Consider the following 13,855-nt stretch of genomic DNA (forward strand, 5'->3'; position numbering starts at 1 on the left):
CAAGCCAACCACACTGCCAGTGTTTTTGATCCGTTCAAAGTTCTATGTTGAAAGGCAAGGTCATCATTCCTGACATCATCTATTTCAGCTTTGGGGACCTTTTGACTCAGAAGTCACAGCCAGCCTGACTGTGCCGAAGGCTGCAGGTCTTACGTTCTTTTGTTGATTTGGGCTTGACTCACATACTGGAGTCTTTTTAAAAGGGAATTCACCTCATTTCTTGCTCCATTGTCAGATTTAAGTGAATGCCTGGTTTAAATATAAAGGATAAGGGACATTTCCTGGGTGAGCCTGACCATACTAACTTATCTAGATGTTTTGGGGTCAGTTTCTCATTCTCCAGTGACCATCTTCCACCTTATAAACCCAATCTGAGGCAGCAAGAGCCCCAGTAGTGGTCACTGCCTCACTAAGTTTTCCTGTGGGAATTCATCTCCAAAAGAGCCCCAGAGGAAGCCATGGCTCTGTAACTGTGGTGAGGACCCGCTGCAAAACCTCTGAGACCTTTTACTGCATCTTTGGGTGGATCTGAAGTTGGCAGGATAGAGTGCCAGCAGCGTTGAGCCCTAGGATGGCCCCGCTGTTTCCATTCTTCTTTTTTTTTTTTTTTTAATTTTATTTATTTATTTATTTATTTATTTATTGGCTGCATTGGGTCTTCGTTGCTGCGGGCGGGCTTTCTCTTCGTTGCAATGCGTGGGCTTCTCACTGCGGTGGCTTCTCTTGTTGCAGAGCACGGACTCTAGGTGCGCAGGCTTCAGTAGTTGCGGCACATGGGCTCAGTAGTTGTGGCTCGCGGGCTCTAGAGCGCAGGCTCAGCAGTTGTGGTGCACGGGCTTAGTTGCTCCGCGGCATGTGGGATCTTTCCGGACCAGGGCTCGAACCTGTGTCCCCTGCATTGGCAGGCAGAGTCTTAACCACTGCGCCACCAGGGAAGCCCTGTTTCCATTCTTAATGATCACTGAGTCCTGCCACATCATCTCCAAAGTGAACCAGCCAAAATTCTAGCACTTCACCTGGTTTCTCCCCATAAGTGGTTTCCATTTTCTCTTTAATGCTTATCGTAGGTGCATGTTTCTGGAACCGTTGTTTGAGAGGGGGTGAAACCTTCTTCTCCTGTTGGGATGATTTTTAGTGCTAGTTGCTCCTATGAGGCACACCTGAGCCTGCCTGGGAGGCTGTCCTCCTGCCAGAGGAGAATTAACACCTTCCAGTCGTTGAACTGTGAACTCTTTGAACCCACTTCCCAGTACTCAGCCCACAACCAGCTCCCCAGTTCCTTTTCATTTCCAGGCAAGAAGACGGAGGACTGTTTTATTGCCTTGTTTGCCATACAGTGTGGTCAGCATGTTTGTTCCCAATTCTCAGGGACTGTCCTTAAATCTTGTTAACCAGAGTGTGAAGCTCTCTTCTAGAAATGTCTTTATTAACTTCCTCTTCACATCGGCAAAACAACGAAGAACTGTGAAGGTAATGAAATCTCACTCTACTTACTGGCCAACAAATGAGCCCGCCATAATTTCCTAGACACTTTGGAAGATGGAATGAGTCTTCTGGGTCAGAGACAAAACACAGCTTATTACTCACAGCATTAGCATTGGCCAAAATCACAGCATTTGTATTGGTTCCTCAAGCCTCACTTCCCACACAATGAAGTGCACTAGATGACGCCTGTATACAGAGTGGGTTACGTTATTGTAGAGGAACTGGCTTGGAGAACATGAGTCTTTTATAATGGGCCCGACATATGTCTGCCATGTGCTCCACAGGGAAAGACAATATCTGTAGCTTTCTGGGTTGTAAGCAAACGTTTCCTTTATTCTAGAAGGAGACTTTATCTGTATCATCCAAGGCTGTTATAGAAACATCTTTGGAAAATCACCTAGAATAAAGGACTATCAGTGTCTTTTCATAAGACATGCAGAAACACAGGAGGCCCATGAAAAACTATCTTCCATCACAAGTTGACTTAGACTTTTCACCTGGTGTGATCTTGTGATTCCCTGTTTGTTTTTTGTTTTTTTTAAACATCTTTATTGGAGTATAATTGCTTTACAATGGTGTGTTAGTTTCTGCTTTATAACAAAGTGAATCAGTTATACATATACATATGTTCCCATATCTCTTCCCTCTTGCGTCTCCCTCCCTCCCACCCTCCCTATCCCACCCCTCTAGGGGGTCAGAAAGCACTGAGCTGATCTCTCTGTGCTATGCAGCTGCTTCCCACTAGCTATTTTATGTTTGGTAGTGTATATATTTCCATGCCACTCTCTCACTTTGTCACAGCTTACCCTTCCCCCTCCCCATATCCTCAAGTCCATTCTCTAGTAGGTCTGTGTCTTTATTCCTGTCTTGCCCCTAGGTTCTTCATGACCTTTTTTTTTTTCTTAGATTCCATATATATGTGTTTGATTCCCTATTTGTAAGGGTGGTATCTAACAATGAAGGGAGCCTTTAGGTGCCAGGGAATGCATTTAAGGGAAAGTCATCTCTGAGCTGAATCTAAAAGAATAAGTGGGCATTATGAGCACTACCTAAACCATTAAGTGTTTCCTCCTATTACAGTACCTCTTCTGTTGTTATATTATAGCCAGAGAAGTGAAAGCTTGAAGAGATTCTTGGAAACAGTCACAGGAAACAGGGAGGGTAGAACTTTTCTCCCTGAGAAGGTTCAATGTGCCACATTTTATTTTGAATAGCAATTTTAGTCAATGTAATGATTTTTTTTTCATTTTTAAGATGAAAATTTGAAGTATTACAGAAAAGTTGAAGGGATTGTGCAGTGGTACAGCCATATATCCACCACCTAAATCTTACTCTTTATTACCTGTCTCTCCATCCCTCTATCCATTTATTGATCTATCTTCTTTTTTTTGATGTGTTTCAAAGTGAGTTTCAGACTTCAATACATTTGATGCCTAAACACTTCAGTTTTCGTATAATTGATGAGAGAATTCAATATTTTAAGTTTTTTTAAAGGCAAAATGTTTACACAGAGTGAAATGTATATTCCACAAATACACGATGTGGTGAAATTTGAGAAATGGATATACCTGTGTAACCCTAAATCCTGTGAAGATATAGAACATTAGTCTGATGTCTGAAAGTAAACTCATGTCCTTATATGTGTACTCAATCCCCATCCCCCAAGGGAAGCTATTGTGATGAACTTTTAAAACTATAGATTAGTTTTGCCTGTTTCAGAACTTCACATAATCGTAATGACAGAGTGTGTAGTTTTTGTGTAAGTTTTCTTCCGCTCAGAAAAATCTTTTTGAGATTCATCCACCTTGTTGTGTTAATCTATAGCAGATTCCTTTGTGTGGAGGAGGAGTATTCTGTTGTATGGATTTGCCATGTTTGTTCATCTGTCCTCCTTTTGATGGACCCTTGTGCTATTTCCAGTGTTTGACTGAATAAAGCTGCTATGAATGCCATTGTACAAGTTTTATTGTGTCCCACTTTTAACATTTTTTTTACTTTTTATTTTTAAATTTTTTTTATGTGTGTCCCACTTTTAAAAATGTTACGTATGATTTCATGGAGCAAAAAAATTTATAAATTTCTTAACTACTGTGTCAAGTAAGGTTTACTTTGTCTTATATATATCCTTATTTATGTTCTAAAGGCCATACTTCTTTGGTATTTCCTTATGCACTGGATTTGTGGGGTTTCATTTATAGATTTACTTTACTTGACTTTTCTTAACAATTAAAAAATATCTTCAGTTGATTTTTTTCCTTTTTCTTTTGTTCACGTCACAGTCATTTATGGGATACTATCTGTTAGACACTCCACTGGGTTTTGGTGAGATGTCATATTAGACACAGTTAATCTCAGAGGCTAGTTTATTGATGGAAGACACATGCACATCAAACACACACATTCATGCACACACACAACCCACATACACAGGATCATCCAGTATGACAAGAGTATTGAGTAGGGTCTCTTGGAGTACAGAAGAGAATGGAGTACAGTTAGGTGGCTAGTGACAAGCTAAGGAGAAGCTTCTGGGAGAAGTTGGATTTTGAGTAGATTCTTGAATTTAGAGCTTAAAAAGATCATTTTGTATGGCATCTTTATTTAATGCATGAGTAAACTGAGACCTAGAGAAGTTCACTTATTTGTCCAAGAGAGGGTGAGATAGGAATTAGAAACCATGTATTCTGAGTTCCAATCCAGGTTTTTTCCTTCTGCATGATGGTGTTTCAGTACATTTTCACAGCCACTGATTGACAACCAACCATGTGCTAGGCCTTGGGTCATATTATGGGAATTAAAAAGTGAACAAGATACAATTCCTGCCGTTAGGAAGTCCCAGTCAGTTAGTAGTGTTAACTACACACACACACACGCACACGCGTGCACGGGTGTATATCCCACCACATCAGCCATAGGAGCAAAATCCCATGTGAACACAGAGCACAGAGGACATGGTAACGAAAGCCCTATGAAGCCCTAATAACATGACTGTTTTCAGTGTTTTACTTGAAATATTACCTTGAGGATAACCAACAGGTCTCTGCCTCCCCTTCCTGAAGAACAAGTTGAATCAAATCTTCTCAAGGCAGGGCCACGAAAAGCTCAGCTTTCTCTTATAGTTCATGGCTGATACTCTAACACTCTTTCCTGTAATACACTGTGAGCTCCTTGAGGGCAGACGTTTTGTATCCCATAAAGTCTAGTCCTGTTCCTGTAACACATGGGTGCTTAATAAATACTTGAATTATCGATGGTTATTCCTAGAAAATTAGAGCTGGTAAACATGAGACTGAAGGCAGGCTCTCCTAGAGCCAGTGGGTTAGGGCGCTGTGATCTGCAGGCTGCTCTCCCAGGGGCTTGTCATCTCAGCAGAGGCAGGGAAATGGGATATGCTGGTGTTCATGCTGTGATTTTTTTCTGTAATCCTGACCATGTGGCCTTAAATTGATCTGAAGTCTCTGATTTCTCCACTCAAATGAGAGAAGGCACAACAGCAACCTCATTCTTCCTGACAGATACTCAATATCTATTTCCTGTTTTTTTCTCATTTCACTTCTCTGCTTTAGACACACATCCATGTGCACCCAGGACTGATCTGCCTCATATTTCTTTTATTTTTAAAATAATCCTAGTTCTCTTCATCTTTATTCTCTTCAACAGCATAGTTCCCCCACCCCATTCCAGCAGCCTTCGGAGAGCTTTGTCTAACAGTGAAAACATTGGGAGAAACCTCACCTCTTATTTCTCTTTTTCCCCATTAAAGAAGAATAATTTATCTTAACAGGCTACATTTTGAATGTATTATATAACAAATGCCAGCAATGATATATTTGCATTAAAATTTTGATTTATTATCCGAGATGACTTGTCTTTAATATCTTTAGTAGGCATGATTCCCAAAGATTTTCCTAAAACATATCAGTGAACCCAAATGATCTTGTGTCTTATTGGTGTTATCTTTATTTCTGCTCTCCTTTTTTCTTATTATTTACCCTGTGTTATCTTGAGAATATTTAGTTTACTATCTACAATTTGCATGGATAGGTCATCTATTTCAGCACCCAGATCAAATATCCCCCTTGCATGGGTCTCAGTGATTTCTTCACAAGAATCACAGCTTCATCTTTTGGTGTCTATTGCAGTCATGTGTTTGCTTCTGTTTTGGATTGTGTGTCTTATCCCCTGGACATCTGTTTGGGATTGACATGTATACACTGCTATATTTAAAATGGATAACCAACAAGGACCTACTGTATAGCACAGGGAACTCTGCTCAATATTATGTAACAACCACAATGAGAAAAGATTCTGAAAAAGAATAGATACATGTGTATGTGTAAATGAATCACTTTGCTGTATACCTGAAACTAACACAACATTGTTAATCAACTATACTCCAATATAAAATAAAAAGTTTAAAAAAAGACATCCTTCAGGGTAGGCATGCTATATGTTTTATATCTGCCACCCTCCTTTAAATGTAAAATCCTAATTACAAGTGGCAGGTACATAGATTAAAATGATTTCAGAACTTACTTTCCGGATATGTAAGATCCTAAAATCTTAATTGGAATTTTAGTGAGTTGATTTTGTCTTAATATTTTTTTCCCCCATAGGACAAAGAAGACCATTTTGAATCTGTTCAACTGAAATCCTCAAGATCTCCAAATATATGAAAGACAGTGCTGTAGCCTTCAGACTAATGAACAAAGAAACCTGCTCTCTAGTTTTACAGGACCATAGTTTAGAGCCTGTCCTCGTATCCGGCACATTGGTGATGTCACAGAGGAGGGCCATGCCGCTGAAAAGGGAAGGAGGTTGAAATGTTAGATTGCCTTATAACATGGTCAAGTGTCTTGCCAAAAATAAGAAAGCAAATGTTTTGAGTCCAACTGAAGATGAAGCTCAACTCAGGAAGAGATGTGTCTGTATATACAAATAACTCAGAACCAAGGTTAAGCCCACCGGTGCACTGCTGATGCATGCCATATAATTAATGGGTAACTTTTCTTCTTTATGAATTCTATATAAAAAGTGTGTTTGGAGGGCTGATGTGAGCATATGCATTGTGATCCCATTTATGTCTTGTCTTTGTTTATATTTTGGGGAAGATTTGAAAAAATTTTTAAGGTACAGTTATTTTTTCCCATTATTTATTTTCCTGACAGACCTTAAAACATGTTTTCTATTAAAAATGGTGAACAAAGAAAGACAATAGATTTTTCATTTTTCCATAGGGTATCCTTGTTGATTTCAGAAGCCTAAGTAAGCAGTAATTCTTAATGAAGAGTCAGCATGTGCTTGGGTTATCTAACTTATAATCGCCTTTGAAATTCCATCCTTGTTGGAACTGGTAAGAAGGGCTTGACTGAAAGTGGGATTCTTAAAAATAAATAAATAAATAAATAAATAAATAAATAAAGGACAAGGAGAAGCCTTGACTTTCCACTGATACAAACAAGCTGACACTATTATAAAAGTCAAATGGCTTGAAACAATTTATGTAATACTTGAAGTATAATTTAGAATGAGTAGGAAAGCTTGTTTATCAAATCACTTGCAAAATCATGAGAAGGAAGTGGGCTGGCTTGTCTATAAGTACAGACAACTGTACAAAGGTATTGGGATAATTTCATGGTCTCCAGAAAATGACAGTGGGACATTTACCCTATGTCAAGCATCAAAGGTTATATGCTTATTTTCCTGCTAAAGACTTTAAGGATTATGACTTCCATGGAAGTTTTCTTTTTAAGTTAGCAAGGCAGGGATTGAATTTTAGAAAATTGCATATAACTGTATTCAGAATAAGAATGTGGTTGTCCCATAAGCAGTTATGAAATAAGTGTTGTTGCTCTTATTCAAAAATGATCCAGGTAATTGTGATATTTCCTGTGATGGACAGGTTATATTGGTATTAGTACGACTTAAATATTGTTGGTTGAAAGAAGTTTGAATGAAGCTGGATTTGACCAATTTTGTGTAAAACTTAATTGTTTTAGAAGTGGGAAAGAGGGGAGTTTCCTGACCATTTATAATCTAAGGTGCTCTGGTTTGTTTCCAATAAACAGTGATCTTTATAGGTTTTAATCCAGATTTTTTAAAAGCCTGGTGATTGGCCGAGAGAGGCAGGGCATAGGGGCAGGGTTTGTTGAATGTTTTGCCCCAAGTCTGTCAATGAGGTATGACTTGTAACTTTTGATTCAGCAGGTCGTCCTTAGTTTTGTGGCAAATGAGATAAAAATAAATAATTGAATTTATTTGACTGGTGGGTAAAACACTGGACCATTCTGTTATTGTTGAATGAATGTTTGTTTTGTGTACATCACTACTGTTGGATTCGTGAGTATAGGTGAGGTTGCCATTGTTTTATTGTTTGTTGTGAAATTCACGGAGGGCATTGCTTTACATAAACGTCTTCCACGTTTAATTTCTTAAATTTTATTATGATGAAGAAATTATTTTGGCATTGCTCATTTTTGTCCTGCCAACAGTGCTGATGAGCCTTTCCCCACCTTGATCAAAATTTAAACAGAAGAATGAAAATACACTTGAAGCGCACCCTTTTAGAGGAACCCTGGCAAAGTCATACAGATTGGACAGAGTCAGGAAGTTTCCGCATAGTCACCTGTCACCTCTCTCTTCATCTTTGCTGTGCTCAACATGTATGTTCCAAGCCGTAGAGATAATTGGGATTTGCTCCCAGGTAGCTTCTTTTCTTCTCCTGTCACAGGACTAAAATCTCTGACGTGTCAAAAATGCCTTAAATTTTAATGAACTCTCTGAAAATATAGTTGGTATTCAAGGATATATTTATTTTATTTCTAATTTTAGATATAAAATAGATTTTGGCAGCTCAGTCCCATCTTTGGAAAGAGCTGACTTTTTCCTTTGGATCCCAGTGGGTTGTCATTTTATTCCAAGCCCTGAAGAAGTATGACAGAAGGAATATTGTGAGGAAAATATTCAGATCAATCCTGGCTATAAAACTCACTTTAATTTTATGTCTTGCCTTTGCAAAGCTCAGTGGAATGTTGAAAGGCATAAACAAATTAATCATGTTTCTATGATTTTTAACTGACAGTTGTTATTTCCTTTCCCCTCTAAGTGGTAGAAGAAGTTATTTGTTACTTTTCTAAAAGGCAGTTTTGAAGGCTTAAATACTCCATTAAGTCAGCTGTTACCTGTAATATCTCTTAGTGCTCTGTCAAAACATTTAAATCAGTTTTCCACTGAATGAGACTGTGTCTTCTATGGATAAATTATATCATGCCATTTAACAATGTTGAGCAGTTTGATATGTGTTCACTTGATTTAAAAGATTGGATTCTATTCTTGTTTGACTTTTCCCCTCTTTGGTTACCAGTAATCAAGTCCTTTCCGGGATTAAAAATGTTTCATAGTATTTTTGTGTAGATTTTTGTCATTATTTTCTTCCCCAGGAGAGAAAAGGTGGTTTAAATGGTTATGTTGAACAATTGCTTGGGTCTAGTTATTTACCATTTGGGGTCTCCAGGTTCCATGGTGGTGGGTCATCGATTGACTCTAGTTCTTCAAGACAGATCTGGTCAACTGTCATCTGACATGTGTCAGTAGAGCTACTTCCTGTGACTTGCGGTCATTCCTAATGGGAGGCTAATACGCAGATCATTTCTCTCTTCCTAACGAAAGTAAATTTCCTGTGAGTCGGGGTGGGAAATTGATTTTACTGGCAAGTTTATTTTATTTATTTATTTATTTTTAGGTCTGCATGAGTGGTATTTAATCAGCTTTACTGAGGAATGATATACAAACAATAAACTCCATCCATTAAACATGTGCAATACGAGTTTTGAAAGTTTTATATACCTGTTACATCATACCATAATCAACATACAGAACATTTTCACCACACCCAAAGATTTCTTATAGCCTTCATATCTCCTTTCACCTCCAACCTCCAGGCAGCCCCTGATTTGATTTTTAACCATTACAGCTTAGTTTGGATTTTTTATAAATGAAATCAGGCAGGAATGTAGTCTTTTATGTCTGGCTTCTTCAGCATAATGATTCTGAGTTTCATCCATGTTGGTGTGGGTAGCAGTAGTTATTTTTTATTGCCGAGTAATAGTCCACTGAATGGTGGAATTACACTTTGTTTATCTATTCATGGATGTTTCCAGTTGCATTAGAGTTTTTTTTTTTTTTTAAATCTGGTTGTTTTTTATAATTTTTTTTTAAATAGCTACATTATTTATTTATTTATTTATTTATTTATTTATTTATTCATTTTTAGCTGTGTTGGGTCTTCGTTTCGTGCGAGGGCTTTCTCTAGTTGCGGCAAGCGGGGACCACTCTTCATCGTGGTGCAGGGACCACTCTTCATCGCGGTGCGCGGGCCTCTCACTATCGCGGCCCCTCCCGTTGCGGGGCACAGGCTCCAGACGCACAGGCTCAGCAGTTGTGGCTCACGGGCCCAGTTGCTCCGCGGCATGTGGGATCTTCCCAGACCAGGGCTCGAACCCGTGTCCCCTGCATTAGCAGGCAGACTCTCAACCACTGCGCCACCAGGGAAGCCCTGCATTAGAGTTTTTATTATCACTTAAGAGTGCTGTCTACTTCAGTGCAGACAGGACCAGTTTGCATTTCTTCAATACAGAAGAATCAAGATGTTTTAGTAGGTGAAAAGTATAAATTGCCTCATCTGGCCCATTCCTTGATCTGATTCTGTCTCAAAGGTCATCCTTGAACTCAGGTCTCAACACAGTCAAGACACTTTCCATTACCTTTTTTCATTGTATTGGCATGTTTAAAGTCAGTGTATTGCTCACATTTACCTTTTGACAGTAAAGATGTATAGAGTAGAACTTCTTCAGAGGACTTACATATCCTCACATCTACTTTCTACTGACCATGAACATTATCTCAGGTTTACATGCCCAAGTCCTAAATTAAGGTCACCCTAAAGAAAAGGACTCAAGGGGAGTAAACTGAAAAAAATCCTAACACCTGACTTATTCCTTGGATGCTAAAATGGAGTTTACCTTCACAGTAACTGGCCAGAGATTACACTCTTGCTGGATTTTATTTTGGTTTAACATTTTCAGATGAGTTCATTTTAGGGTCATAAATGAAGGAAGTAAAAGATAGGGGCGAATAATTGAAAATTAATTGATACTACTATTGCAATTGATATTAATTGATGTTACTATTGCAATTGTCTAGATCAGAGGCCAGCAAACTTTTTCTGGAAAGAGTCAGATAGTAAATATTTTCAGATTTGCAGGTCATGTGGTCTCTGTTGCAGCTCTTCAACTCTGCATTGTAGCATGAAAGCAGCCACAGACAATATATAAACAAATGGGTGCGGCTGCATTCAAAGAAATGTACTTTATGTACATGGAAATTTGAGTTTCATTTATATTTCACTTGTCATGAAATGTTACATTTCTTTTGATTTTTTCCCCCAACTATTTAAAAATGTAGAAGCATTCTTAGCTCACTGGTTTTATAAAAACAGATGCTAGGCTAGGATTTGACCTGTGAGCCGTGGTTTGTTGACCACTGGTTTTAGTCACTACACCCCACAAACAAAACTATTTGGAAGAATCTGCACAGATTTTTTGCCCTTTAGGAGTTTACACCTTCAAAGTTTCTCAAGTCTCTAGAGAGGATCAAGAAAAAAATAACCCATCACCCTCCCTTGATGATTTAATCACCCACCAGGTGACCAAGCTAGGTACTCTTCTGAGTTCCTTTTATAGTTCTGGGACTTGATTGTGGGTATTGATTAGGAAATGATAAAACTAAAACAAGTGAGTTTGTTCAAAGTCAACCAGCACAATTGATTTAAAAGCCTTTTCTCATTGTGGTTTCTATAACATTTGTTGCCAAGGTAACTGGATTTGGAGATAATATTCAATCTTACGTACAGATTTATTTCAAGTAACTATATGGAAGTAGTGTATATTGATGCATATAGTGTCAGCCTAGATTCCTGAGCTCTGGTGCTGGAGAGGGTCCTCTGCCAGCCCTGGAGGGTCCATTGCATGTGTTCAGGCTGCGCACCCCTCAGTCCACACACATTTACCAAATCCTATTCTAAGACTGACTGAGCTGCAAAAGACACGTAGGGTTCCTTCAGTGATTGATGGTTCAAGAAACAGACCTCCAGTCGCCTTGAACGAAATGTCCCAGTTTGGCTTTTCATTTGCTGGAATTTTCCTCATCTTATTAACAGTGACTCTTGGATGAAGCGCCCTGTCTAAAATAGCTTGTGGATATTGGTAAATTTGGTTTGGAGGGGAGTAATATTTCCTTTATCTCAGATGGCTGATTTCAGATTACCATTGCTTGGCTTAAATGAATGAGTCCAATCAGTGAGAACTGTGCAAATCTAAGCTTTCTGTCACAGAACAGGAGTGATAACTGCCTTATTCATGGGTTTGGGCCTTATTAGGGCTGTGAAGGTTAGAATTCATACTGATGTTCCATCTTCCTGGTGCCTCACTTTTCTTGGCTTCTCCGTGTTTCTAGCCCTTTGCTAAAGAGCTCTGGCACCCAGAACCCTCATGGTGGGTGCGTGGATAAAGCGGGGGCGAGCTGAGGGGCAGTGTGGGGTGCATACTGTAAGGGTACACTGGCTGAATTAACTCCTTTCAGGCACTCTCCTAATCTGTCCTCTGTGTGGTCTGCAAACCACTTGCCTCACACTTTGAAAATGGGACCTTTTTATTTTACCATGAGAAGCCTGAGTGCGCAAGAGAATCTATTAATACTTGAACTAGAGAGGACACGGAGCATTTCAGAAACGGTAAACTCTCAGGAATCCAACAATAATCAACCATATCATTAGGTTCTGCTATGTTTCTTATGAGAGGGATAGACCATTCTGCTTGAGTTCCTTAAATTCAGGATGTTTTTGAAAAGATGGATCGGCTCAGTGAGTTTTATATTCTGAGGGAATGAAATGTCATTACTGGAGTTAAAAAAAAAATCAATCCAAAACCTATTTGTTTGAAATGCCTCATGTAAAAAAGATTTTATAGCTGCTATTTTCCATACAGATGCTGAAAGTTCTTGAAAAAATTACTTCTAGGGATCACACGTTAGGGGATGCACTTTTGAATAGGAAACACGGTACGAGGCAGGGGAGAAAAAGGTGACGAGAGCTGTCGGTCAACGCACTTTCAGTGCAAAGGCAGCGAGTGAGATAGAGCGGCCATAGATCGAAACCCAGCTCTCAGAAACACCCACTCAGAATTCACCCACAGCCCAATTGTCTTGTTTACAGAGATCCATGATCCATTTGATTACTTTAGGCATTAGCTGTGTCTCTGAACAACCCAACTGATATTGCCTCCCTTAGCCTGTCACATCCCATCAGTGGATTGAGTTTATTTTCTCTCCCATCAGCCTTGCCTTTGACTTGATACTGAGCAGATGCTCGTTCTGAGTACTCTTATCCAGCACTCCTGCCAGTTTCCGTTGCAACAGACTTCTTTTTTCCCATCTAGTGCTGTTGAATCTGTTACTCAGTCCGCCCCACCCACTCCCCCCCCCCCCCCCGAGTCCAGGTTCTTCTTTGAATGTGAGAGTTTAGAGACTGTTTGCCCTGTTATCTTTGAGCGTCTGGTGACTTTTGGACACATGGATAAGGATGCTGATTCAAATGCATCCAGAAGGAAGAAGAGAATTTCTAACATAGGACTCCTCACTTTATTTCCTTCAAGGCCAGTCCTGTTGGCTTTTATGCACCTGCTCATTATTTCTGAATTTTTTTTTTTTAAGATTTATTGATTGATTGATTGATTGCTATGTTGGGTCTTCATTTCTGTGCGAGGGCTTTCTCTAGTTGCGGCACGCGGGGGCCACTCTTCATCGCGACGCGGGGGCCACTCTTCATCGTGGTGTGCGGGCCTCTCACTATCGCGGCCTCTCTTGTTGCGGAGCACAGGCTCCAGACGCGCAGGCTCAGTAATTGTGGCTCACGGGCCTAGTTGCTCCGCGGCATGTGGGATCTTCCCAGACCAGGGCTCGAACCCGTGTCCCCTGCGTTGGCAGGCAGATTCTCAACCACTGCGCCATCAGGGAAGCCCCTCTGAATATTTTTAAAGTCGTACCAGTCTTGATTAAGCAGGCCCTGGTTATTTAGCCTGTGGGTCCCTCACTCATTGCCTCCTCTTCCTTCCTCTCACCGTCTGCCTCAGTTGCAGTTCCCTCATTAGCATATTTTCCAGTCTTGTTGCTTCTTAAAGGCAAGAACTATGTGTTAATCATCTTTTTCTCTGTTGTGGGTTGAAGAGTGGCCCCTTAAAAGATAGGTACACATCCTAGTGGTACTTCATTTCAAAAAAGGGCCTTTGTAGATGTCATTAAGGATCTTGAAATGAGA

The 13,855-nt window shown here is 39.7% G+C and overlaps 1 protein-coding gene across 4 annotated transcripts in view; it reads left to right on the top strand.

The window, feature by feature from the left end:
* The window catches only part of ELAPOR2 (endosome-lysosome associated apoptosis and autophagy regulator family member 2), a 289,732-nt gene that overhangs the window by 180,549 nt on the left and 95,328 nt on the right, over positions 1 to 13,855 (top strand). For 2 of the 4 annotated variants that reach the window (XM_007170278.3, XM_057550486.1), the window contains one exon: positions 6,102 to 9,225. In XM_007170278.3, coding sequence (XP_007170340.2) covers positions 6,102 to 6,161 — 60 coding nt within the window. In that variant the 3' untranslated portion in view covers positions 6,162 to 9,225. Of the gene's footprint in view, positions 1 to 6,101; positions 9,226 to 13,855 lie in introns of those variants that run through there. The other 2 variants (XR_009008904.1, XR_009008903.1) reach the window with 2 other exon arrangements.

This window comes from Balaenoptera acutorostrata, chromosome 7 (genome assembly GCF_949987535.1).
Source record: "Balaenoptera acutorostrata chromosome 7, mBalAcu1.1, whole genome shotgun sequence".
NCBI lineage: Eukaryota > Metazoa > Chordata > Mammalia > Artiodactyla > Balaenopteridae > Balaenoptera > Balaenoptera acutorostrata.